The 27,671-nt window shown below is 41.6% G+C and overlaps 1 protein-coding gene across 2 annotated transcripts in view; it reads left to right on the top strand.

The window, feature by feature from the left end:
* The window catches only part of USP31 (ubiquitin specific peptidase 31), a 100,486-nt gene that overhangs the window by 26,133 nt on the left and 46,682 nt on the right, over positions 1–27,671 (top strand). For both annotated transcript variants that reach the window (XR_012429368.1, XM_005591456.4), the window contains exons 2-5: positions 22,940–23,077; positions 24,562–24,647; positions 24,740–24,832; positions 25,464–25,599. Coding sequence is in view for 1 of the 2 variants with exons in the window: in XM_005591456.4 (XP_005591513.2) it covers positions 22,940–23,077; positions 24,562–24,647; positions 24,740–24,832; positions 25,464–25,599 (453 nt within the window). In the remaining variant the exon portion in view is untranslated. The remainder of the gene's footprint in view (positions 1–22,939; positions 23,078–24,561; positions 24,648–24,739; positions 24,833–25,463; positions 25,600–27,671) is intronic.

Genomic DNA, 27,671 nt, shown 5'->3' with positions numbered 1-27,671 from the left:
GGGTCAGAGGCTACTCCTTTCCTGTTGAAAATCTGTGAGCCTATGAGTTTTGAATGTAGTGAGACTCCTGGTGCAGCTGAGATCTTGGACAGGTCACTGAGCCTCAGTTTCCATATTTTCCTTTTCATTGCCACATAGTAATACCAGCCTCACAGATCATGGTGTTTAACAACCATTGGCTCCTTTACACTTGAGTGGTGAAAACATTTTAGCAAGAACAACCAACCAGCACACCAACCAACCCAGCCTGTGACAGCAGTTCTGGGACATAGGAAAGGGATGCTGGTAGGACGGAGGTGTAGAGAGGAGATTGCAAAATATCACCGTAGTTAAGTGCTGAAGAGAAGTATGCTCCACCTCCACACTTTCTGTGGGTCTAGCTTTGCAAGTCTGATTGTTTTATAGCTTACCTTTGATGCGTAGATGCTGTAGGTTTTTTTTTTTTTTGGTGTGTGTGTGTGAGACAGAGTCTTGCTCTGTCACCCAGGCTGGAGTGCAGTGGCATGATCTTGGCTCATTGCAACCTCCACCTCCTGGGTTCAAGCAATTCTTCTGCCTCAGCCTCCCAAGTAACTTGTATTTTTAGCAGAGACAGAGTTTCACCATGTTGGCTAGGCTGGTCTTGAACTCCTGACCTCAGGTGATCCACCTGCCTCAGCCTCGTGCTGGGATTAAAGGCGTGAGCCACTGTGCCCGGCCATGATGCTCTAGGTTATGACCCCTTGAATTTCAGACTGTTTTTGAAGAGGTGGTATTTATTTATATCTCCAGTGTCGTAGTGCCAGATGACTCACTGAGGAGTCTGTCCCCGAGAGGGCACTCACTTCTCAGTATGATACATTCTGTGCCATTGTATCATCATTGAATAACACAATGATAACCCATGTGCCTGGCATTTTGGGGAATGAGTCTTTTACGTAAGTGACTTCTGAAGTAATTACTTATTTGAACATCAGATCCTTACAATTTTAACCTTTTCTTTTGATTAGATGGCTTCATCATATTATCCTGGACTCATTGCCAGGGTGAGAATCCCAGACATACTCAGTTGTTCCTTGGCAATTTAGGGTTGTTGTGAACATCATTGATTGATCTCCTCTTAGGTAATATGGAGGTTTCTTTTGGGGCTAGTGGGACTACATAGGCCCTATTGAGTGATTCTGGATTGCTATGTTGTTCGAATTCTTATTTCTGTTATGATATTTCCTTTCATTGCTCCCTACTGTCTTCCTTCATGCTAGTTTTCTCTTGCTTTATCCTATTTCTGGGATCCTGTACCTCCTACTTCCTCCTGTACTTTTCTTCTTTTTTTTGAGACAGAATCTCACTCTGTCTCCCAGCCTGTAGTGCACTGGTGTGATCATGGCTCACTGTAGCCTTGATCTCCCAGGCTCAAGTGATCTTCTCACCTCAGCTCCCCAGTAGCTGGGACCACAGGTGTGCACCACCATGCCTGGCTAATTTTTAAAATTTTGGTAGAAACCAGGTCTCTCTTTGTTACCTGGGCTGGTCTCAAACTCTTGGCCACAAGCGATCTTTCTGCCTTGGCCTCCCAAAGTGTTGGGATTATAGGCATGAGATACCATGCCCTACTCTTTTGCAGTTTCTAATCTGCTTTTTAGTTAAGTAACTAGATAAATAGAATCGACTCTAAATAAGACTAACTAAACTGAGTTAGGGCCTGAGAGTCTGACTAAATTAAGAAACTTTAGTGTTTTTCCTTTTTAATATCAACTTTTTTTTTTTTTTTTTTTTTTTTGAGATGGAGTCTTGTTCTGTTGTCCAGGCTGGAGTGCAGTGGCATGATCTCGGCTCACTGCAACCTCTGCCTCCCAGGTTCTTAGGGAGGAGACCACCCCTCATATTGTCTTATGCCCAATTTCTGCCTCCAAAGAAAGAAAAAGTAAAAACTAAAAGGCAGAAATGAAATCCACAAGCAGACAGCCCGGCGTCACACCCTGGGCCTGGTAGTTAAAGATTGACCCCTGACCTAATTGGTTATGTTATCTATAGATTATAGACATTGTATAGAAAAGCACTGTGAAAATCCCTATCCTGTTTCGTTCCCATCTAATTACCAGTGCATATAGCCCCCAGTCACGTACCCCCTGCTTCCTCAGTGGATCACAACCCTCTCATGCTTACTTTCGTAGAGTTGTGAGCCCTTAAAAGGGACAGGAATTGCTCGCTCGGGGAACTCGGCTCTTGAGACAGGAGTCTTGCCGATGCTCCCAGCCGAATAAACCCCTTCCTTCTTTAAGTCAGCGTCTGAGGAGTTTTGTCTGCGGCACATCCTGTTACATTTCTTGGTTCCCTAACCGGAAAGTGAGTTTCCCTAACTGGAAACTCGAGCCAGCCTGGGAAGGACCCTACCTTGTGCTGCTAACCACCAAGACTGCTGTTCGTACAGCAAAAAAGGATGGACTCATCACACCCGAGTCAAGAAAGCGCCACCCGCTCCAGAGCTATGGGCCATAGTCCCAGAGGAAAATCCTACCAAACTAAAGCTAAGAAAAATCTCTTTTCATCTATTCTATTACCCTTTCTTCGTTCCACGCTTTATTGCTGACCACTAGTTATTAATATAACCAAGTCAATTTCGCCTCAAACTATTGCATTTAATGCTTGCCTTTTTATACCCTGTGAGGACTTGCCAAGTCAAAGACAGCTTTCTACTTCAGAAAAGTATTTCTGTTCCTCCTGACTCTCCTCAGCCTGGGCATTAGTAAACTAGGACCATTTAATCTGGGGAGATTTCGATAAAGACTCCAGTGCCAACGAGGAGTCTTGCCCCCCGACGTAGAGCTTTCATGCCATGGTTGGTCCACCGTTCTGTGGACCACTAAAGAGCAAGGATGGACTGCCCCAACCAGTTTTTGTAATTTCCTAAAACCATACATTCATTTTACTACAGGACCATAGAAGTTAAAGACTTAAACTTTAGCAATTAAGACAGGATACCAAGATGCAAATGCCTGGTTAAAATGGATCAAATATTCCATCTGCACGTTAAACAAAAGCAGTTGTTATGCTTGTGTACATGGCAGGCCAGAGGCCCTGATTGTCCCCCTTCCACTAAGGTGGTCCTCCAGTCGACCAGGCGTAGGCTGCATGGTAGCTCTTTCACAGGATTCTGCAGCCTGGAGTAATAAGTCATGCCAAGCTCTCTCTGCTATATCCGGAAGTCCGGCACCCTGCGGTTCAGCCCCCGAGGGCCATCCAGCTTCCGTCTCCCAACACTAAGTTCACTTCGTGTCTCTCACGACAGGGAGGAAACTTAGCATTCCTTGGAGACCTGAAGGGATGCGATGAGCTTAAGAATTTTCAAGAGCGGCCGGGCACGGTGGCTCAAGCCTGTAATCCCAGCACTTTGGGAGGCCGAGACGGGCGGATCACGAGGTCAGGAGATCGAGACCATCCTGGCTAACACCGTGAAACCCCGTCTCTACTAAAAATACAAAAAAAAAAAAACTAGCCGGGCGAGGTGGTGGGCGCCTGTAGTCCCAGCTACTCCGGAGGCTGAGGCAGGAGAATGGCGTAAACCCGGGAGGCGGAGCTTGCAGTGAGCTGAGATCCGGCCACTGCACTCCAGCCCGGGCTACAGAGCAAGACTCCGTCTCAAAAAAAAAAAAAAAAAAAAAAAGAATTTTCAAGAGCTTATCAATCAGTCAGCCCTTGTTCATCTCTGAGCGGATGTGTGGTGGTATTGTGGTGGACCTTTACTGGGCACTCTGCTGAATAACTGGAGTGGCACTTGTACTTTAGTCCAGTTGGCTATGCCTTTCACCTTGGCATTTCATCAACAAGAAGGAAAAAAAATAAGACATCATAAAGCGAGAGAAGCCCCTTATGGGTCCTTTGACTCTCGTGTCTATTGAGACATAATTGGAGTCCCACAAGGAATACTAGATCAATTTAAAGCTTGAAATCAAATAGCTGCAGGCTTTAAGTCAATATTTTGGGGGTGACAGTTAATAAAAATATAGATTAGATAAACTACATCTGTTACAACCAACAGCAATGAGCTTTTCATGAGTTAAAAGAAAAACTCATGTCAGTCCCCAGCGCTGAGGCTACCTGACCTGACAAAACTCCTTCCACTCTATGTGTTAGAAAGAGAAAAATTGGCAGTTGGAGTTTTAACCCAGACTGTGGGGACCTGGGCAAGGCCAGTGGCCTATCTCTCAAAACAACTAGACAGGGTTTCCAAAGGCTAGCCCCCAGGTCTAAGGGCCCTAGCAGCAACAGCACTGGTAGCACAAAAAGCAGATAAACAAACCCTTAGGCAAAACCTGAATATAAAGGCCACCCGTGCATGGTAACTTTAATAAATACCAAAGTCAGCATTGGTTAACAAATGCTAGATTAACCAAGTACCAAAGCTTGCTATGTGAAAATCCCCACATAACTGTTGAAGTTTGCAACACCCTAAAACCCACCACCTTGCTCCTGGTATCAGAGAGCCCAGTTGAACATACTGTGTAGAGCTGTTGGACTCAGTTTATTCTAGCAGGCCCAACCTCCGAGACCTCCTTAAACATCAGTAGACAGCAGTACATGGATGGGAGCAGCTTCACCAACCCCTGCAAAGTGACTCTAAAGAAGACGACAAGCCCTGCTCCAGTCACACCCGGAAGCTGACTGACTGGTCCACGCATGGCAGAAGCATAAGGAAATTCATCGTGGGACTCATTTTCCTTAAAATTTGGACTTGTACAGTAAGGACTTCAACTGACCTTCCTCAACTGAGGGCTGTTCGCAGTGTATACATCAAGTCAGTGAGGTAGGACAAAAGGTTGCTATGATCCTATTATTTTATAGTTATTTTAAGTGTACTGGAACTCTAAAAAGAACTTGTTTGTATAATGTTATTCTATACAAGGTATGTAGCCCAAGAAATGACCAACCTGATGTGTGTTATGACCCATCTGAGCCTCCCATGACCACAGTTTTTAAAATAAGATTAAGAACTGAAGACTGGTAGGGGTTCATAAATGATACGAGTAAAGTGTTAGCCAAAACAGAAAAAAAGGGGTGCCCAAACAAGTCACCTTAAAATTTGATGCCTGTGCATCAAATTAATAGTAATCAAATGAATAGTATTAAGTTAGGAATAAGGTGTAGTTCTCTTAATTAGAAAAGAGGCTATATGGCAGAAAATAAGTACATCTGTCGTAAATTAGGACTGTGTGGAAATAAATGTAAATACCGGTCTTGTGTCATTTAGGCCACTTGGATTAAAAAAAAAAAAAAAAGAAAAGGATCCAGTCCACCTTCAGAAAGGAAAAAATGACCCTTCCTGTACTAAGGTACAGTGTAACCTCTTAGAGCTAGTAATAACCAATCTCCTTGAACCTCGCTGGAAAAAAGGGGAACATGTAACCCTAAAAATTGATGGAGCTGGACTGGATCTTCAAGTAAATATCATGGTTTGAGAAAAAGTCTATAAACGCTGTCCTGAGCCAGTATTTCAAACCTTCTGTGATAAACTAAATGTGCCAGTACCAGAAATTCCAGGTAAAACAAGGTATTTGTTTTTGCAATTAGCTGAGCATGTAGCCCAGTCTCTCAATGTCACTTCATGTTATGTATGTGGAGGAACTGTAATAGGAGATCAATGGCCATAGGAAGCCCGATAATTAGTACCTACAGACCCAGTTCCTGATGAATTCCCGGCCCAAAAGAATCACCCTGATCACTTCTAGGTCCTAAAAGCCTCAATCATTAGACAATACTGCATAGCAAGAGTGGAGAAGGACTTCACCCTTCCTGTAGGAAGACTACATGGTGGAGTTCAAACCACACAGGGAAAAATCCATTCAGTAAATTTCCAAAGTTGCAGACATTTCAGGCCCACCCAGAGTCCCACCAGGTCTGGATGGCCCCCCACTGGGCTATATTGGATATCTGGACATAGAGCCTACGCTAAGCTGCCTGACCAGCAGACAAGTAGTTGTGTTATTGGCACTATTAAACCATCTTTCTTCCTACTGCCCATAAAAATAGGCGAACTCCTGGGCTTCCCTGTCTATGCTTCCCACGAAAAGAGAAGCATAGCTATAGGAAATTAAAAAAATGATAAATGGCCCCCTGAGAGAATCATACAATATTATAGGCCTGCTACTTAGGCACAAGACGACTTGTGGGCATACCAGACCGCCATTTACATGATCAACCGAATCATACGGTTACAAGCTGTCTTAAACATAATCACTAATAAAACTGGCAGAACCTTGACTATTCTGGCCTGGCAAGAAACTCAGATGAGAAATGCTATCTATCAAAATAGATTAGCTCTTGACTACTTGCTATCAGCTGAAGGAGAGGGCTGTAGGAAATTTAACTTTACTAATTGCTGCCTACACATAGAGTATCAAGGGCAAGTAGTTGAAGACAGAGATATGATAAAACTGGCACATGTGCCCGTGCAAGTGTGACATGGATTTGATCCTGGGGCCATGTTTAGAAAACGGTTCCCAGTGCTAGGAGGATTTAAAACTATTAATAAGAGTTATAATAGTAATAGGAACCTACTTACTGCTCCCTTGTTTGCTACCTGTATTTCTTCAAATGATAAAAAACTTCATCTCTACCTTAGTTCACCAGAATGCTTCAGCACAAGTGTACTGTATGAATCACTGTCAGTCTGTCTTGCAAGAAGACATGGGTAGTAAAAATGAAAGTGAGAACTCCCACTTTTGAGTGAGAGTCTCAAAGGTGGGGAATAAGGGAGGAGACCCTCCCTCATATTGTCTTATGCCCAATTTCTGCCTCCAAAGAGAGAAAAAGTATAAACTAAAAGGCAGAAATGAAATCCACAAGCAGACAGCCCGGCTCCACACCCTGGGCCTGGTAGTTAAAGATCAACCCCTGACCTAATCGGTTGTGTTATCTATAGATTACAGACATTGTAGTAGAAAAGCACTGTGAACATCCCTATCCTGTTTTGTTGCGATCTAATTACCGGTGCATGCAGCCCCCAGTCACGTACCCCCTGCTTGCTCAATAGATCACGACCCTCTCACGCTCACCGCCTTAGGGTTGTGAACCCTTAAAAGGGACAGGAATTGCTCACTCGGGGAACTCGGCTCTTGAGACAGGAGTCTTGCTGATGCCCCCGGCCGAGTAAACCCCTTCCTTCTTTAACTCAATGTCTGAGGAGTTTTGTCTGCGGCTTGTCCTGCTACAGTTCAAGTGATTCTCCTGCTTCAGCCTCATAAGTAGCTGGAATTACAGGCATGTGCCACCACACCTGGCTGATTTTTGTATTTTTAGTAGAGACAGGGTTTCACCATGTTGGCCAGGCGGGTCTCAAACTCCTGACCTCAGGTGATCCACCCACCTCGGCCTCCCAGAGTGCTAGGATTACAGGCGTGAGCTGCCGTGCCTAGCCTGATGTCAACTTTTTAAATGAAGTATAGCGTACATACAGAAAAATATATATGTTGTTAGTGTACAACTTGATGTATTATCTTAAAGTGATAATTTGTCACCCAGATCAAGAAATAGGACATCTCTAACACTCCAGACACCATCGATTAGACCGTCTTCTAACACCATTGATTAAACAGACAGTTAGACTGTCTTCTAACACCATTGATTAGTTTTGTCTGTTGCTGGACTTTATTATGAGTGAAATAAGTATATGTTTTTTTTGAAAACAGCTTTATTGAGATACAGTTCACCTACCATTTAATTCACCCATTTAGTGTACAGTTAGGTTATATTCTTGGAGTTGTGCAAACATCATCACAATCCATTTTAGAGTATTTTTAATTATCCCCCAAAGAAACCCCATACTCATTAGCAGTCACTCCCTATTTCCCTGTAACGTTCCAGCCCTGCATGAACACTAAGCTACATTGTATCTCTATCTAGTCTGGACATTTCAGATAAAAGGAATCATATATGTGGCCTTTTGCATCTGGCCTCTTTCACTTAGCATATTTTCAAGATTAATCATGTTGTAGTATATATCATACTACATTCCTTTTTATAGCTGCAAAATGTTATATGAATATTTCACAGTTTGTTTATCCATTCATCTGCTGATGGACATTTGAGTTGTTTCTACTTTGGCTATTATAAATAATGCTGCTGTGAACATTCACATACAGATTTTTATGTGGACATATGTTTTTGTTCCTCTTGGGTATATTTTAGAGATGTAATTGCTGGGTTATATGGTAACTGTGTTTAATTGTTTGAGGAGCTGTCAGGCTCTTTTCCAATGTTGCTACACCATTTTATTCCCACGAGCACTGTGTGAGGGTTCCAGTTTTTCCATATCCTCATCAACACTTGTTAACGTCTGTCTTTTTTGTTATAGCCATTTGAGTAGGCGTGAAGTGGTATCTCATTGTGGTTTTGGTTTGCAGTAAGTATATATTCTTTTGTATCTGGGTTCTTTTGCTAAAATTTGATATGAGATAACATCTATTTCTGTAAGAGTAGTGCCTAAATTATTGTAGAAAACATGGAAAATATATGCAAGTTGAAATAATAAAATTGACTTACTTGCCTTCCCCTCCCCTGTGTGTGTATAACATAATTGATATCAAACCATATATCCAGATTTTCATCATGTGATCTTTATTTCGTATGGTCTTATCAGTAATTTTCATCATAAAAACTTCAGTTTTTGGATCTGCTATAAACCTTTCACTTTTGATTATTTCTTGAGGCTATATAAAATGAGGAAATTCCTTTCAGTAGTTATATATTTCAAAGGCTCTTAAATCATATTATTACCTTATTTACAGAAGGATTTTACCACTAGCATTATTAAGAATGTGTGGTACCCCACTGTTGCAATTAGAAAAGAAATCTTTAAGTTGCTAAGTAGAAAATAGCATTTCATTGTTTTAATTTGCATTTCTTTGGTTAGTAGTGAGGGAGAACAGCTTGATCTATTCTTTGAAGTTACTATATGATAGTAAAATTTTGATACTAGGGAATTGCCCTATTTTTATTTCACACCGTTGTCTTTTTTTTACTGTCCGTATGTTCACACACACACATCCATTTAGCATCCACATAAGACAGGCAGATGACCAAGGCCTGGACTGACTAGAATTGGTCAAGATTGGGCCAGGCCAGGCCTAGGCTGGGAAGGTTCTAAATTTTACTTTGCTAGGAGAAGACTGGAGCCAGGATGAGCTGGAGGTGTCTTTGTTGGTTTTTAGGAGATCTAATTCTTGTGGCCAGGATTGAAAGAATGGGTGGAGGCTGTGATTGATTGGAGGCCTAAGAGTCAGCCTGGTTTGCCTGTCAAGTATCCATAGGGTTGGCTGTGTAGAGTACAACAGCAGGTCTATGACTTGCAAGTATCTCAGGCAGTTAAAATTTACTGGGAGTACTCTGAGTTTATGGTGATGTGAATGCATAATTTATAGTGAAACTTGCTGGATCTGCTTATGAATAATCTCCCTTAGTTACTACTAAGTGATGTTGCAGTTATAAAGATGCAATAGCAGAACAATGAGTCAACGCAAGGTTATTTCCAGAATATTTTTGGATCCCCTTATAAAATCGGCTGTTCAGTCAAAAACATTTTAGGTCTGTTATAATCAAATGTCAATATATTCAAAATCAAGAGGATTTTGCTTCTTGTGTGTGTATCTATAATCTGTCTGTGTTTATAGAAGAAATATATTCATGTTTGGCTTAGGGGTAGTTCAAGGCCTTATCTCATTTTTCCTCTACTCCTTGCCTTTCCCACCTTATTCTGCCTCCTGGGATGTATAGGTCGCTTTACTTCCACTTCGGAGAGGAGCGCCACTCAGCAAAGAACGTTGATTGGCTCTTGTGCTGTGTGCAGGGCCATTGTGCTGAGTTCGTAAGTCTGTATGTTCTTCCTGTACTTTCTTTTACTTGCTCAAAAAGCTGCCACTGCCATTCCTTTTTTCTCTTCATAGGGTTAAGCATTCATCTCCCACCACCTGGCAAGCCAGGATGGCCTGAAAAGGCCCCTGGATATAGCCGTAGGGATACATTCTTTTTCCCTCTTTCTCTCATTTTTCTTTGATGCTGGCTCTTGTCTCTTTCCCCAGTGGTTAAGATCCAGAGGTTGGTCTGGGCTTTGGGTTTAGAGTTACTGTAAGTGGAAAACTTTTGTTTAAAGCTCCATAGGTCTCTCTTGTTTTTAAACAGCCTGAGATATCATTGGCATATAAAAATTGTGTGTATTTAAAGTGTACAACTTGGTGCTTTTTAAACCCTTAACCATTTATAATGTTTCATGATAGGAACATATAATAATTATTAGATATTTAGATGACTTTTCAGTTTTAACTTTTTTTTTTTTTTTGAGATGGAGTCTCGCTCTGTTGCCCAGGCTGGAGTGCACTGGTGCGATCTCAGCTCACTGCAAACTCCACCTCCCGGTTCACGCCATTCTCCTGCTTCAGCCTCCTGAGTAGCTGGGACTACAGGCGCCCGCCACTGTGCCTGGCTAATTTTTTGTATTTTTAGTAGAGATGGGGTTTCCCTGTGGTCTCGATCTCCTGACATCGTGATCCGCCCGCCTTGGCCTCCCAAAGTGCTGAGATTACAGGTGTGAGCCGCCGTGCCCGGCCCAGTTTTAACTTTTAACTCTTTCAGATTACCATTCTTTCTGTATGATGACCAAGTTGCATTGGGACTGCACGTTTGCTTTTTTGTGTTGATTGTAAGTCAAAATTTCCCCCCTTCCTCCTTAAAAAAAGGGTTTGTTTTACTATGGTTGAAAATAATTGTAGATTGTGTTGGAAAATGACAAAAAGAGTCCAGAAAGAAGATGCTTTCAAAAGTATCTTGAGTTACTTGAGTTAGTTAATTGGGTAGTTAAATACATTTTGGTGACCTGAGCTGACTCTAAACTTGGAGTCAGCAATGTTTGGCCACTTAAGTTGTACGGGGAAGGATGGACTGTTGGTGGAATTAATCTCCACCAGAAGAGCAGCTTGAGCATTGTAAGGTGAAGAACACCCCCTTTACGTTACTGATGAGAGACAGATGGAGTTCCCCAAAGCCAGATCTTTGTCGCTGGTGTGTTTGCTTTCTCTAGCATCCTGGGACACTTGGGCAGGACGTAGTTCTTCACATGCTGCAACTTGATCTTTCTACATCATCTGCATTCCTCCTTACTCCTCAAATAATAACATCCCAATTAGATAAACTGCATTTTTGTTTCTGGGCCATATTTCAGTCATAGGAGGAAATACAAATTGCAACAAAACAAAAATTGCTTAACAAGGATTTATTTAAAAGCAAATAAATTCCCCGAAGCCTCAGAGTTGGTGCAGCTGTAGTTCAGTCATGCTTTATGTCTAATTGAAAATTGACATTTAGAATGAAGAACCTGAGCCCTGTGTGATGCTGAATCCTGTATGGGGACAAAGCATTTTAAGGGACTTTGTTGAAAAAGGATTATAGGCAAAAATATTTTATTTTAATCAGATGAGGTTGAAGAATAGTGGTTACTGGCCGGGCACAGTGGCTCATGCCTATAATCACAGCACTTTGGGAGGCCAAGGCAGGTGGATCACTTGAGGTCAGGAGTTTGAGACCAGCCTGGCCAACATGGTGAAACCCCTTCTCTACAAAAAATACAAAAATTAGCTGGGCATGGTGATATGCGCCTGTAATCCCAGCTACTTGGGTGGCTGATGCAGGAGAATCGCTTGAACTCGGGAGGCAGAGGTTGCAGTGAGCCGAGATCCCGCCACTGCGATCCAGCCTGGGGGACAAAGCGAGACTGTCTCAAAATAGAAAAAAAGAAGAGTGATAACTTGGAACAGTTACTTTGTTTCTCTGAGGCTAAGTTTTTTCATCTATAAATAAGAATACAGCATAGGGAATTTCCCAAGAGTGAATTTATTTATTTTATTTTATTATTTTTTTGAGACAGAGCCTCACAGTGTCGCCCAGACTGGAGTGCAGTGGTGCGATCTCAGTTGACTGCAACCTCCGCCTCCTAGGTTCAAGCGATCCTCCTGCCTCAGCCTCTAGAGTAGCTGGGATTACAGGCATGAGCCACTGCACCTAGCCGTTAAGGGTGAATTTTATAGAAAACGTCTATAAGCAATAAGCGTAATGCCTGATACAGTATAAGCGCTCAATAAATATTAACTGTTACTGTTACCCTTTGCACCAAGCATTGTATTTGCCAGGTATTGGGGAAGTAATATTGAGTAAGACATTATTCCTGTTCGCTGTCTAGGGATGCATGTGAGATGGTATGTCCTGGAGATATGAATAAAACATAATGTAAGAGGTCATATAATGCACTTATGACAAAGGAGCCTCCTGTAAGTTTTGGTGCTTTTGGAAGTGAAACTCCAGAGCTTTTCCAGTGTGGCTGTGTTCATTCTCAGACTTGGCTTCACATTAGAAATAGTCATTAAAAATACGTCACACTTGAGAAAAAATTAGCAGTGGGCTGCTGCCAGGATGTGGTTTTTATTTTTAACTTTCCCCAGGTAATTCTAATATGCAGCCAGGATTGAGAACCAGTGCTTTAGATGTTTTCTCCTTCTCTTTGGCATTTTTAAGGATCATGTAGTATTATAGGGTGATTCTATTCTTTTTTTTTTTGTTTTTCAAAACTGCATAATAGCATCGGTACAGAGTTTTAAACTTTATACAATGCTTTTATGATCTCATTAAAGCCTTACAGTAATCCTTTTAGAAAAGCATTACTCTCACCATTCCCATTTTGCAGAAAAGATGACTGAGGCTCAGAGAAAACACATGTTAAGTAAGAAATGGTAGAAAGTTCAGGCACAGTGACTGACACCTATAATCCCAGCACTTTGGGAGGCTGAAATGGGAGGATCACTTGAAGTCAGGAGTTCAAGACCAGCCTGGGCAACATGGTGAAACCCCATCTCTACTAAAAATACAAAAATTAGCAGGATGTGATGGCGTGCACCTGTAGTCCCAGCTACTTGGAGGCTGAGGCAGGAGAAGATCCAGGAGGTGGAGGTTACAGTGAGCTGAGATTGCACTACTGTACCCGAGCCTGGGCAGACAGAGAGAGACTCCATCTCAACGACAACAGTAACAAAAAAAAAAAAAAAAAAGAAAAGAAAAGAAAAAGAAATCAGAAGTAGTAGGAAGAGAACTTGAACCCTGGTATTCATAATCCAGCCTTTTTCTACTGCATTTCTAGCAGAAAGTTTTAGCCATTGTGTAAATACTTACTTGGAGGTCTTCTCTTGTTACTTGTATAATCTGTTGGGACAGCTGTTGCTTCTTGTTCATCTGGCTGAATCCACTTCACTTTTTCTCCCTTTTATCCTGGCTATTGACCATACTTCAACCCTTAGTTTTGTGGTTTCACGAGTCAGTTATAATTTCTTGAAATGCAGTAACCATTTCTCAACCCCTTTATTATAGCCTTTTCTTTTAGGTGAGGAATGTATACTTTACTAGTCGTTACTCAGCAGTGAGTCCTTGCCACCGGGTCTTTCTGGTACATATGAATTTGCTTAAAATCTGATACTAATCTTTTTTTTTTTTTTTTTTTTTTGAGACGGAGTCTCGCTCTGTCGCCCAGGCTGGAGTGCAGTGGCGCGATCTCGGCTCACTGCAAGCTCCGCCTCCTGGGTTCACGCCATTCTCCTGCCTCAGCCTCCTGAGTAGCTGGGACTACAGGTGCCCACCACCGTGCCCGGCTAATTTTTTGTATTTTTAGTAGAGACGGGGTTTCACCGTGGTCTCGATCTCCTGACCTTGTGATCCGCCCGCCTCAGCCTCCCAAAGTGCTGGGATTACAGGCGTGAGCCACCGCACCCGGCCTAAAATCTGACACTAATCTTATAGCAGTGCAGATATTCTTTGCTATCCAAATCTGTTTGGTTCCTGAGTTTGGATCCTGAGAACTTGGATATGAGGGACACCGATTCTTGAGTTATCCTATGCTTGGCCCTTGTGCCTGGAAGGATCAGGAGCTCTGTACAGGTTGAGCATCCTAAATCTGACAATCTGAAATGCTCCAAAATTTGAAACTTTGTGAGCACTCACATGATGTTCAGAAGAAATGCTCATGGGAGCATTTTGGATTTTGACTTTTCGAATTTGGGATGCTCAGCTGGTAAATATAATGCAAATAATCAGAAATCTGAAAAAAAATATGAACTTGAAAATACCTCTGGTTCTGAGCATTTTGGATGAGGGATACTCAGCCTGTACCAGGAATAACATGCTTTGCTCTGTGACCAAATGTGAACAGAGTCCAAAGAATGTGTGTGGCATTTGCTCCTGTCCTCATCAGGTTGTCTTTCCATCCTGCGTGGAAGCCCCCTTTCCCTGTGCCTCATTTATCTCTCTCTCCTCTCCCACCAGAGTCCCCTGCTTATCCTTCTGAGGAGGGAGAGTGGTTTGAGGAGTGTGGTGGAGGGCATTCCAGCCCTAGGGGAAGTACATATGAAAACCTAGAGGCCTTAGGGTCCCTTTCAAGGGCCTTTTGCCCCAGCCAGCAAATAGTAGGAGTCTCTCAGTCTTATTTGTGCCTTCTGTTAAAAGATCTTCCCTCAGAGGAGAAGATAAGGAGGAAGAATGGATGAGGGGCACAGAAGGCCCTATTTATTCTGTGTCCTAGTATGTCATACTATTGCATGGACACTATATTACCATTTTTTCATGGCTCATATCTGTTTTTACAGTGTTCATTTATTTGTACAAATTTTATCCCTCATGTTTTAGCTAATTATTCTTCATCAACTTAGTAGGTGTCCTGAAAGTAAAATTCAAAAGATGAAACTTTTCTTAAGACAACTGCTTATTATTTTATTTCTAGCAGCAGCCCAGAAACCAGATTTCTCTTTTAAATACCATCTATAAACCCAGCTGTTTGCATTTTGTCTATTTCTTTTTCTAAAAATGTAAATACTATTGTTCTCCTGAGTTCTTCTGTGTGTGGGTTTTTTTTTTTTTTTTTTTTGTCCCTGATCACTGGAAACAAATTTTGTGTTTCTTCTGGCATATAATCAAAGAAAGTGGGCAATGACTGGGTTTGATGAGTCTTGCAAGCTACCCTTCTTCCCAAAAGAGGAGCCCAGTTCCCGATCATTCATGTCAGACCAGTATTGCCACATCCATTTCCCATGGGTGGAAATCACCAGTGACCGACCATTGCTTTTTCTTCTTCTTCCTGGTGTTAGGTGAAGGATGTCTTGGACCAGTCAGTACCTTTTCCCTGGAGCCTGGGATGCTTCGGCCTCTTTACTAGGGCTCTACAGAAGGAAAGACCCTCATGTCTAATTTTATGGCTCTTTGCTTTTCTGACCCATGTTTCCAACTCATTTTTTTTTTTTCTTTAAGGGAAAAAAATAAAAACATTCTCTCTTTGAAGGGTAAGGAGAAATTTTGTGAAACTTGAAAACCTGGTAAGTGTTTTGCCTTTTACTTTATTTTTTAGTAACTATATGCTAAGGATCATCCCAATTGAGGGGAAAATTGAAGCAGTGGTCAAACTTGTTTATAGTAGGATGTATAGGATTTAAGCCAGGAGATCAAGAGACTCAGTTTAATATTTTTTCCAAACAGAAGCACTGTACCCAAATTCTGTAAAATAGACACAAATATGTAAGACTAATTTTAAGAAGGACCATGTTCTATTTTTTCTTTTCTTTTCTGTTTTATTTTTATTTATTTTAAGTAGAGATGGGATCTCGATATGTTGCCCAGGTTGGTCTTGAACTGGGCTCAAGCCATCCTCCTGCCTTGGCCTTCCGAAGAGCTGAGATTACAGGCATAAGCCAACACACCCGGCCCACATTCTATTTTCTATAGAAATGACATACTTAAATGATTTCTCAGATTATAGCAATGCTTCTGTTTACAGAGGACATTGATAATCAACTTTTTCAAAACTGCAAACATACAGAAAGATTAATTTGACATCAAATAAACTAAGGTTTAATTATGAAAAAAAAAATTGTAAAGACAAATCAAAGCAGCATCAGATGTGACCAAAAATGTAAACCAGATCACTTTCTAGGACTCCTAGGGAAGAGCTTGGGTGAAGATTTGGGATGCAGGGGTCTCATCTGCTCATTTGATAAACGAGGATTCGAATCACAGGTTCAGTGAGTTGCCTCTGATAACCAGTGGTTTGTGGCAGAGCCAGAGCTTGAACTTAGGATTCCTAACTCCTGCTATTTTTCTTTTTTCTGTGACACATACTAAAGGATTGGCCATTAGATTCTTCTATGTTTTGTTTTGTCTGGGGAAGAGGTAAGATAAATAGTCCCCTGGGTATCTGCAGTGGGAATAAGTTACCATTGTGAGGGGTAAAAAGGCAGAAAGAGGACCTTTTGTGTTTGTGTATTGAGATTTTCTTTTCCTTAAATTTCCTTTAGGGTGTGATGTAGTGATTTAGGGTGGAGTTGACCCAGAATGGTTTTTGCCGTAGTTATGAGGGTTGTGGACGTCCTGTTACCTGTTTGGTCATGCCCAACAAACATGTTGTTGAGCAGCCTTGGCAGTCTGCATTAGAACACAGCAACTGGTGGATAAGTGTGAATGAGTTGAAGTGATAGTGGACAGAAGCATAAATAAATTTAATGCAGTCTTGATAATTGAATGTCATCTCCACCCTGAAATCTGAATGGATGCTGTGTATAAATTATCTGCTTTGAAACATAATGAAGAGTTTGATTTCAGTTAATTTGTTTGGAATGTCTATGTTGAAAACTTTTTTTTTTTCCTTTTATTTCCCCATTGGGAGTCCATAAGAGAGAGGATTCGGAAGAGAAGCTTGCTGTACTTCTGACAGTTTCTGTGGCCCAACCATATGCCATGAGATTGTCATTACCCCTGTTACACCTAAGAGCTCCTCTTAGCAGTTGTCGTCTACTTTTTTTACAAAACAAACTCAACCAGGTTCCCTGCCTTCCTGTCTTTAGCTTATCTGCATCCAGGACTATCTTTACCCCCTTCTCTTCCATCTCTCCTACCTATCTTCTGTTTAAGGCCAGTACCTCTACAGCCTCTGTTAAATCAATCTCTCCTTTTCCCCTTACCAAAGAATCACCTTTTTTTTTTTTTTTTTTTTTTGAGTAAGAGTCTTGCTCTGTTGCCCAGGCTGGAGTGCAGTAATGCGATCTTGACTCACTGCAGTCTCCACCTCCCAGATTCAAGCAACTCTCCTGCCTCAGTTTCCTGAGTAGCTGGGATTACAGATGCCCACCACCACGGCTGGCTAATTTCTGTATTTTTAGTAGAGATGGGGTTTTGCCATGTTGGCCAGGCTGATCTTGAACTCCCGACCTCAGGTCATCTGCCCGCCTCAGCCTCCCAAAGTGCTGGGATTACAGGTGTGAGCCACTGCACCCAGCCCGAAGAATCATCTTTATTCAGATATCTCCTTTCTGTTAGCTCCTTCCCTTAGGATGTGGGTCCCTCTGCTCCTGAAGGTCCCCTCCAGATGGTCACAGCATCTTTCCTCCATCCTTTTATGACTGAGCTCGTTGGTGATGAAGAATGGTCTCTGGCAGTCATTCAAATCCTTACCTTGTTTCTTTTAACCCTCTCTGATAAATATTCTGCTTCATTGAGATTACATGAGCATGCAACCTCTTAATTTGCTATTCCAGAGGATCTGCCTCAGAGCCTGTCTGACTTGCCTTTTCTGCGGTAGTTTTCATTGTGGCTTCTGCCTCCGTGGAGGTTTGTCTGTCCTCACTTGTGATGCCACTCTCTCTCTCCTGGCTGCCACCTCTTTGCTTCTTCACAGGCAGCTTTTCTGTGACCTTTTCCAGTGTTCAAGATTCTGTCCCAGCTGCTTCCTTTTCTCACCAGATGTTCTCTGGGTTCTGTCTTATATGATAGGCGTGTGCTGCTCTGATTCAGATTTCCAGCTTAGATCTCTTTCCTGAGCACCAGATTTAACCTCACTTGGGATCATGTTTATACCTCAAATGCAGCTTGTTCAAAACTGTGGTCCCCTAATCTCTTCCTCTGTTCTTGGTTTCATTATCTACCTAAGTCAGAAGTGGGAGACCTTGTGTCATCTGCTTTCCTCTTTCAATCCGTCAGTATAGTGACATCTACACGTTTGTCTTCCATCCCGAGTCAACCAAGGTTTCATTAGTGCTAATGATGTTTTTAATCAATTCTTTTTTGTGTTTTTTTTTGAGGCGGAGTTTCGCTCTTGTTGCCTAGCCTGGAGTGCAATGGCATGATCTCGGCTCACTGCAACCTCCTCCTCCCAGGTTCAAGTAATTCTCCTGCCTCAGCCTCCTGAGTAGCTGGGACTACAGGTGCCCGCCACCGCGCCTGGCTAATTTTTTGTATTTTTAGTAGAGACGGGGTTTCTCCATGTTGGTCAGACTGGTCTTGAACTCCCGACCTCAGGTGATCCACCCGCCTCAACCTCCCAAAGTGCTGGGATTACAGGTGTGAGCTACTGCGCCTGGCTATTCATTTTTTTTTTTTTTTAATTAGGAAATCTTCTGTAGCTCACATTCTTCCGTTATACATACTAATGCCTTTGGTTTTGATTCTTCTAAATGAGGGGAACATAAGGCCATAAGCCAAACCATTTCAAGATGGAATAAGGGTTTTTTTTAAAAAAAAATTATTATTATTCTTTTTATTGAGACGGAGTTTTGCTCTTCTCGCCCAAGCTGGAGTGCAATGGCGCATTCTCAGCTCACTGCAGCCTCCGCCTCCCAGCTTCAAGCATTTCTCCTGCTTCAGCCTCCCAAGTAGCTGGGATTACAGGCATGTGCCACCACGCCTGACTAATTCTGTGTTAGTAGAGATGGGCTAACTACTGTTGGTCAGGCTGGTTTTGAACTCGACCTCAGGTGATCCACCTGTCTCAGCCTCCTAAAGTGCTGGGATTACAGGCATGAGCCACCACGCACAGGACGTTTATATATATACAAAATGCTAAAGGGAGACAGATGTGAAGACTGAGAAAAAAGCCCTTGGATTTGATGATTTAGTGGGGAGGTTTTGTAGTGTGGTGAAGACTTCCTATCATGCCTGTTCCTCCTTGTGTACCTGTTTCTGAGATGGCATTCAGTGGTCCCTTCCAGGTATTTGAAACTTTGTCGTTATCAGGATCCTTCTCCTGTGCTCATTTTATTCAGTAAGTTGTGTCAGTGACACCTCCATATTCTCTGTAATATCCCTGTTATTTTCCTCCCAAATCTGAATCTCAAGATCTATAAATGAACATTTTCTTGTTGATTCACATCAAACTGATCATCAGATTGTGATGCAAATTGCAAATCTCTTCCTTCTTTTCACCTCTGTTATCGTTGTCTTAATTGCAATATAGCAGACACTTTTTAGTTCTCTGGCCTCCTTTATCATTCTTCAACATTTCACACTGTCAATCAACCTTTTCTTCATGAAGCTCTCTTCATTTGACTCTTGGACACCATTCTCCTGATTTTCTCACTACATCTTTGATGGTTTTTTTCTTGGTCTTCTTTGAGGCCCCCACCTAAATATAGGTTACCTCTGCATTCTGTCCTCTGACTCAATCTCCCATAGATGATGTCTGGGCACTCTCAGCCTTAGTTGAGGTTTCTACCACCACCCATCTGTTGAATTCCAAATCTTTGTCCTTAGCACAGACTCCTGCAGTGAACCCACAGATCTGTAGTTTCCAGTTGTTTACCAGATAACTTCCATTCAGAGGTTCCATAGAACTTTAGCTACAATGGATTCGAAAGTGGGGACCAATTCTGGGAACTCTTTCCCAGACTTCTTCCTTTTTTATTTTCTGTCTTGATGATACCAGTTGCTCATCATCTAGGTAAGACCCCTGAGTGAGTGACATTAATGCCTCCTTCCTCCCTCTCCACATTCATTAGATCACAAATCCTAATGATTCTACCACTCAAATTCCTAAATCTCTCCTAAATCTGCCTTCCCATTCTGTCCTCACTGCTTTAGCTTAAACTGTCATTATTTCTTGCCTCTTTAGTTTGTTTCCTAACTACTCTCCCATTGTGCAGTTACCTCCCCTGCTTTCTTATTTATTTATTTATTTATTTGAGATGGAGTCTCGCTCTGTCATCCAGGCTGGAGTGCACTGGTGTGATCTCGGCTCACTGCAAGCTCCGCCTCCCAGGTTCACGCCATTCTCCTGCCTCAGCCTCCCAAGTTGCTGGGACTACAGGCGCCCACCACCACGCCTGGCTAATTTTTTGTATTTTTAGTAGAGACGGGGTTTCACTGTGTTAGCCAGGATGGTCTCGATCTCCTGACCTCGTGATCCACCCATCTTGGCTTCCCAAGGTGCTGGGATTACAGGCGTGAGCCACTGCACCTGGCCCCCTGCTTTTTCTTTACTCCCATATATAATATGGCTAAAATTTGAGTGCTGATTATATCTCATTTACATGTGAAATGTTTGGCATGCATTCTCAAAATCTAATCATCATACTGAGTCATTATTATCCATTTTGCTTTGGAGGAGAGTAGTCCCAGGCCTCACAAATGGGAAGTCGGGGAATGGGGATCTGATCTCAGGCTGTATGCTCCAGAGCCCATGATCTTAATTTACCAGTTCACTTACAGCTCCCTTTGCCATGTTTGAGTGGTCTTTAATGTCTTTCCTGAACTGGCCTCTGACTTTACTGTTTCATCTCCTCCTACTCTGCCTAATCTGTCTACTGTTTCATCTCCTTCCATTCTGTCTAATAGACCTGGAATTTCAGGCCTATTGACCTTTTTGGTCTTCCTTGAAGGTGTCATACTGTACCTTTGTGTGTTTGTGCATGTTGCTTCCTCAGCCTTGAATCCCTGCCTCTTTATCTTCAAGGTCCAGCTCAAATGACATCTCCTGAAAGGGTTTCTTGTCTATTAGTTAACACCACTATCCTCCTACTTCTTAATTAGCTTCTATTCTTTTCCCATGATATGCCTATATACAACTGCCATATTTATATTTATAGAAAGTTTGTAAATATATATATTCGCCTTTAAATAAACTTTTAATTTTAGGATAGTTTTAGATTTACAGAAAAGTGGCAAAGGTAGCATAGAGTTTCCACGAAGCCCATACTCAGTTTCCCTTTTGTTAATATCCTATGTCACCATAGTGCATTTGTTATAACTAAGAAGCTAACATTGGTACGTTACTATTGACTAAATCTGACACTTTATTCAGATATCCCCAGTTATTCTCTTGTGCCTTTTTTCTGTTCCAAACTCCCATGGAATAACACATTACATTTAGTCGTCACGTCGTCTTAGTCTCTTCTGGTCTGTGATTATTTCTCAGACTTTCCTTATCCTTGATGACCTTGATAGTTTTGGGAAGCACCAGTCACATTTTTTTTTTTTTTTTTTTGCAGAATGTTCCTCAGTTTGGGTTTTGTTTGATGTTTTCCTTATGATTAGACTGAGGCCATGGGTTTTTGGGAGGAAGACCAGAGGTAAAATGTTCTTTTTGTCACATATCAAGTGCACATGCTAGCAACATGACTTACTACTGATGATGTCAACCTTGCCCAGCTCTCTAAAGCAGTGTTAGTTACTGTGTTAGTAACTGTAAGTTACTTTCTACTCCTCTTTCCAATCTCCTGTCTTTGGAAGTAAGTCATTATCACAACCCACACTCAAGGTGTAGGGGTGGTAAGCTCTACCTCCTGGAGGGGGGATTATTGATATAACTTATTTGGAATTCCTCTGTAAGGAAGATTTACCTCTTCTCCCTCATTTATTCATTCAGTCATTATATCAATTTATACTTTTTTATACATTGGGTTATAACCTAATATTATTTATTCTTTTGATCAGATTGTTCTAGCTTTGGCTGTTGGGAGTTCTTTTAGGTTGGTTCCTGTGTCTTTTTGATATGTCTCCTGTCCCAACCCTAGAATCGGCATTTCTCCAAGGAGCCCTAGTTTTATACTGGAAAATGGTATTAGAAACCAAGATATGGGCACTGGATGTGCACATTGTTACTGGGGTGTCACTACTTCTTTGCCTTTCAGTGTACATATATGGATATGAACCCAAGTTTATATAAATATCTGTATTTATTTATCTGTTCACTTTATATTAAGCTAAATAGGAGTTTATACTGACTTCAGCTGATTCATTGCCTTCCCTCCTTGCTTATCTGTAACTTCCCTCTCTATGAGAAACTTGGCATCCATTACCACTATCCCATCATGCTACACTGTAAGATGGACTTTCCCCCTGTCCCCTTCACTAGGCTGTTTGTATCTTAGACACTTATTAAATCTCTATTATGAGTGATGAATCTTGAAGCTGTTATGTATCTTACATAATAAAAGTCCAACATTTTAGCAAAAGCAATGTAAATCAATCTCGTAAAGTTTGAAACAAAACTTTTACCTGCTTTGTTATGTAACATGCTCATTGTAGAAAATATGAAAAGTGAGAAGGAAAAAAAGCACCTGTAATTCTATCACCCAGAGATAATACTTAATATGTAGGTATGTGTTATTTTAGAACTTTTCTTTGTATGTACATGTCTACACCCCCCCCAACAATTTTTACAAGAATACATTCACATTTCACACGAGTTATTTATAACCTTTTTCACTTAATATAGTATTTCTTAAGGATGTCATGTAGTTGTATCCTAATTTAACTGTCTTTACTGTTTCATCTCCTCCTATTCTTAACCAATTCTCTTTTTTAAGATGTCCAAGTTATTACCAATTATTTGCTTTCATAAACCCTGATTAATATTTTCTTAGAAGTCTTGACAGGCTGTTCTGATAATTTCCTTAGATACACTCCTAAAAGTAGAATTGCTGGATTAAGTGTATTTTAAGGGTTCTGGTACATGTTTCTAGGGGTGAGGTTTTTACACCAGCATCTGTTTTTACTTTGCACTCCTTCTGGGAAGTACTCTCTAACATGCTTGAGGTCTTGCATCCCTTTTGGGATTATGACTAAATAGTTTAAAGCCAGGAACTCACAACTGTTCATGCTGATTTATTTACCTGCATAGACTATTGTGTCAAAGAATGCACTGCAGTACCGGGGAAATTCCCAGCATGATGCTCAGGAGTTTCTACTGTGGCTTTTGGACCGAGTTCACGAAGACCTCAACCATTCAGTGAAGCAGAGTGGCCAGCCGCCTCTGAAGGTAAGGACGCACGCTCCCCTAGGGCAGTCAGCTAGTCATGAGAGCGTGTAGATTCTTCTACTGAGGACTTGTTGCATTGCATTAATACAATGAAATTGACCAAGCTCTGAGTGAGTAGAAGATTCAATGGCTACTTAAAGGACATTTCATTTTGTTTGCTACTGTGCTGGCAGTGTGAGATACAAGAACTGTTGTCCCCAAGGAATTTATAGTCTAATGAGAGGGGAAACATTTGCATGTATGATGAACTTCAGATTAAAAAAAGTGATTCCATTTCACTAAACTGTTTTTAAAGCAGAATGTGTTTGCTTTCTATTCTAGTAAGACACATACTCTGTAGTTCACTCTAATGAATACACAATCACAAAGGAAGCATGGATTTTCTCTGCTGTTAGGATTGGATTTGACTATAGAAGCCCCAGAATGTTCTCATTGAGAAACATAATGATTAATTTTTAATTGTATACATGTAGTCTTACAAATATGGATAAAATGACTTATATAATGGAAAAAATTAAGACTAAAGAGTTGCTTCCCTTGGGCAGTTTTTAAAGTTTTTGATGATTCTGCTCTGTACTTCAAATTTTAAATTTCTAGGTTTGGTAAGTTGTTAAATTATTCTAATTCAAGATCCTTTTGTGCCTGAACACTCTCTTCTGTCATATGACTATATGCATGTGGCTGATTCTCCCACCAAATTGAGACATCCTCAAGGTCAGGCACTGGATCTTATTATCTTTGTATCCTAACGTTCTGTACAGTTCTCTCTGCATATGGTGCTTAGTAATTAATTGTTAGGTGGAGGGACATGAAAAGTTAAATACAACATGAAGTAGAGTGTGATTAGGCACTAACATACACAGCACAGCTAATAGGTACTTTTTTTTTGAGATGGACTTTCACTCTTATTGCCCAGGCTGGAGTGCAATGGCGCAATCTCGGCTCACCACAACCTCTGCCTCCTGGGTTCAAGTGATTCTCCTGCCTCAGCCTCCTGAGTAACTGGGATTACAGGCATGCGCCACCACAGCCAGCTAATTTTGTATTTTTAGTAGAGACGAGGTTTCTCCATGTTGATCAGGCTGATCTCGAACTCCCGAGCTCAAGTGATCCACCCGCCTCGGCCTCTCAAAGTGCTGGGATTACAGGCATGACCCACCGTGCCCGGCTACCATTAGTACTTTTAAAGTGGTTGAGGATTACTTCTTAGAGGAGTTTGGAGAATTGGAGGGAAACTGGAGCATCCTGGGGAAGGGGAGCTGCCTGGCTGATCGCTGGCAGAGTCTGTGTGAGGGGATGAGTCCACGTGACCCACATCCTGCCTGCTGTGTTCTGGCTCCTTTAGCAGGTGCCCGTCACTGAAGTATCTGCACTTGATGCATAGCTTGTAAAGGAAGTCAAGGACATTTGTGATTCTCTGACTTCATCTTCAGCCAAGAATTGGTCTTCCTAGTCTGTGAAATTGTACTTTCTTTTTTTTTTAGCCACCGTCAGAGACTGATATGATGCCTGAGGGACCTTTTCCTGTCTGTAGCACTTTTGTACAAGAACTCTTTCAAGCCCAATACCGGTATGAGCAAATCAGATGTTCCCACTTATTTTGTTTACCTGACATAGTTCTGGGTGATTTTAATGTTGAGTGTCTTACCTTTTGTTTTAAAGATCTTCTTTGACGTGTCCTCATTGTCAGAAACAGAGCAACACTTTTGATCCTTTCCTTTGCATTTCTTTGCCAATTCCTCTACCCCACACAAGGTAAGAATGGATTTAGTAAAATGAAGACTGTGTTTTCTTACTGTATTCCTTTTCCTCTGTAGGCTCCTATTAGATCTTCTTACTTATTTAGACAGGTAATGGGATTAATAATGGGATTGAATACAGTCATTGCTACAACCTTACAAGAATAAATGCCCTCCTGAGTTTGCAGGGTAAGCAGGCACATGAGGCAAGCAGGGGCTGTTTAGTCTGACCCGGTTTGTCATCCTCACATAGTATCGGGGGAGGGGGAGGGCTGTTGAGTGGCTTCAGGATTCTCTAGAGACCTTACTTTACATTTCTTGTTTCTTAGTTGCTTTATTTTGAACAATTTCTCAACATTTCCAGGAGTTATGCTGTTCTAAAGAAAATACAAAGCACAGAATCAAGTGTAGATATATTTTTGTTTGCTTCATAAAGTGTTCATTTTGTGACGATTGCCTTTTCCAAAGATCTTGATGATTGTTTGATAGTTCTGCTTAGAGCCAAGTGAAATTTTTCCATTTGGCTTCAGAGTAACACTGTGGGTTAGCTTTAGATTTTTGTTGATTTCAACTCAGGTTTATTTTGCATTTCTATGTTTTAGTTGAAATAAGTGACTAATGAGAAGATCTGACTTTGATCTGTACAGGCCTCTCTATGTCACTGTAGTGTATCAAGGGAAATGTTCTCACTGCATGAGGATTGGTGTGGCCGTGCCTCTCTCTGGGACTGTTGCCAGACTTCGGGAAGCAGTGTCTATGGAAACAAAGATCCCCACTGATCAGGTAATAAGTCTGCTAAGGCAAGTTACACATGAGCCACAAAAGTATTGCTTTCTGTTCTCTTAGAATTTTTTATAGTTCTTTGCCGAGTATGATTAGAGATTTAAAACCAGTTGCATTTAGAGTTGAGGGGAAAAAAAATCAAGACCCCAAAGAGTAAAATATATAGAGAAACTTTTCATGTTTCATGTAATTGTATATATAATTTTAAAAGGAGGCTGGGCACGGTGGCTCACGCCTGTAATCCCACCATTTTGAGAGGCCGAGGCAGGTGGATCATGAGGTCAGGAGATCAAGACCATCCTGGCTAACATGGCGAAACCCTGTCTCTACTAAAAATACAAAAAATTAGCTGGGTGTGGTGGCGGGTGCCTATAGTCCCAGCTATTCAGGAGGCTGAGGCAGGAGAATAGTGTGAACCCGGAGGTGGAGCTTGCTGTGAGCTGAGATCGCGCCACTGCACTCCAGCCTGGGCAACAGAGCGAGACTCCTCTCAAAAAAGAAAAGGAGAAGCTGTGTACCAGGACCTTCTTGTAGCTTCGTTCATAAGGTATAATTACTTAACCCTTCTTAAATCATTCCCATGGATGTGTATGTGGGCAGTGGAGCGTCCTCGCAGCGTTTGATAGTCAAAGAGGCTTTGAAAACTTGAGCAGTGACACTAGAAAACCCCTTGTGGTGATAAGAGTGGATATCTTGCTAGTACAGTGTTCTATACGTAATAGATGCTCAATATGTTTTGTTTTCTCATTATGGCTGGATCAGAGTCTCTTACCTTGTTTAGAGAAGAGAAAGGAAAGTTGTGCCCATGCCGCTTCCCTTTTGGGATGCATGTTTGATAAGCAGTTATGTTGAAATTGACCAAAAATACTTTTGACCTGTTTGGACTTGACATGTTTCTGCATATAGCTTTTACTCAATTTGCTATTATTATTTTATTTGGAAAAACATTCCTTATTTAAGATTTATTAAGGAAAGATGACTCAGTAGCTAAATTGCTTTCCCTAGATAGTAGCTTCTGGAAGCTACTATGTAATCCCTGGAATAATAAAGGTGTTTTGTACTTTGGCCTTATGTGGCCTTATTTGGGAAGTTACCACAGTAAAACAAATACAACCAGCAGTGTTACCCTAATATGGCAAATATCTCATATTTTTGTAGGCCAAGTACTGGCATGTTGATAAAATGTTCATATTCTTTCCTACTCTGAAAAGCCCATTGGCTCTTTCTTCCTCTCAGGATGAGGGAAAGGCAGAAAGAGAGGGAGCGAGGCTTTGGTGGTGTCCAGGGCAAATCTGGTTGCATCTTTACAGCTTCCAGCACCGTCTGGCTCCTTTTGCATGTGGTTTAAATTGGTGAAATAATTACAAGTTTGCTGTTGACCTCAGTTTGCTGAAGAGAGTGAATTTTACTTGCATGTTCACTGGCAGAAAAAAAACATGGTCATTAAATTCATTAAAAGGAAAATGTGCCAGGAACATTTTTGCTGGACTATTTGTGGAATATGCCACCAACCTCTTTTACCTGGTAGATCTGCAGAATGTTAGTGCTGGTAGAGGGGACCTCAGGGGTCCAGTCCAACTCTCTTATTTGAAAGAGGCTCAGAGAAGACGTGTGACTTGTTCAGGTTTGCAGGGCTGGTTGGTGATAGGCTGGACTGGAATCTGCATGCCCAGTCCAGTGCTTTTTCAGTAGACAGCGTGGCTGAGCATGTAATAAAGTCTTTAAATGTCTCCAGTGTTCTCCTCTCCATCTTTTGTTTCTTTTGTTCATTTGTTTGTTTGTATGTATGTATATATGTACGTATGTATGTATTGATTGATTGAGACAGGGTCTCACTCTGTTGCCCAGGCTGGAGTGCATTGGTGCAATCATGGCTCACTGTAGCCTCAACCTTGTAGACTCAAGCGATCCTCCCACCTCAGCCTCCCAAATAGTGGGGAATACAGGCGCATGCCACCACGCCCAGCTGAGTTTTGTATTTTTCATAGAGACGAGGTTTTGGCATGTTGCCCAGGCTGGTCTTGAACTCCTGGCCTCAAGCAGTCCTTCTGTCTTGGCCTCCCAAAGTGCTG

The sequence above is a fragment of the Macaca fascicularis genome, chromosome 20, assembly GCF_037993035.2.
Source record: "Macaca fascicularis isolate 582-1 chromosome 20, T2T-MFA8v1.1".
In the NCBI taxonomy this organism is placed as follows: Eukaryota; Metazoa; Chordata; class Mammalia; order Primates; family Cercopithecidae; genus Macaca; species Macaca fascicularis.
This window is presented reverse-complemented; position numbering and strand designations above follow the sequence as displayed.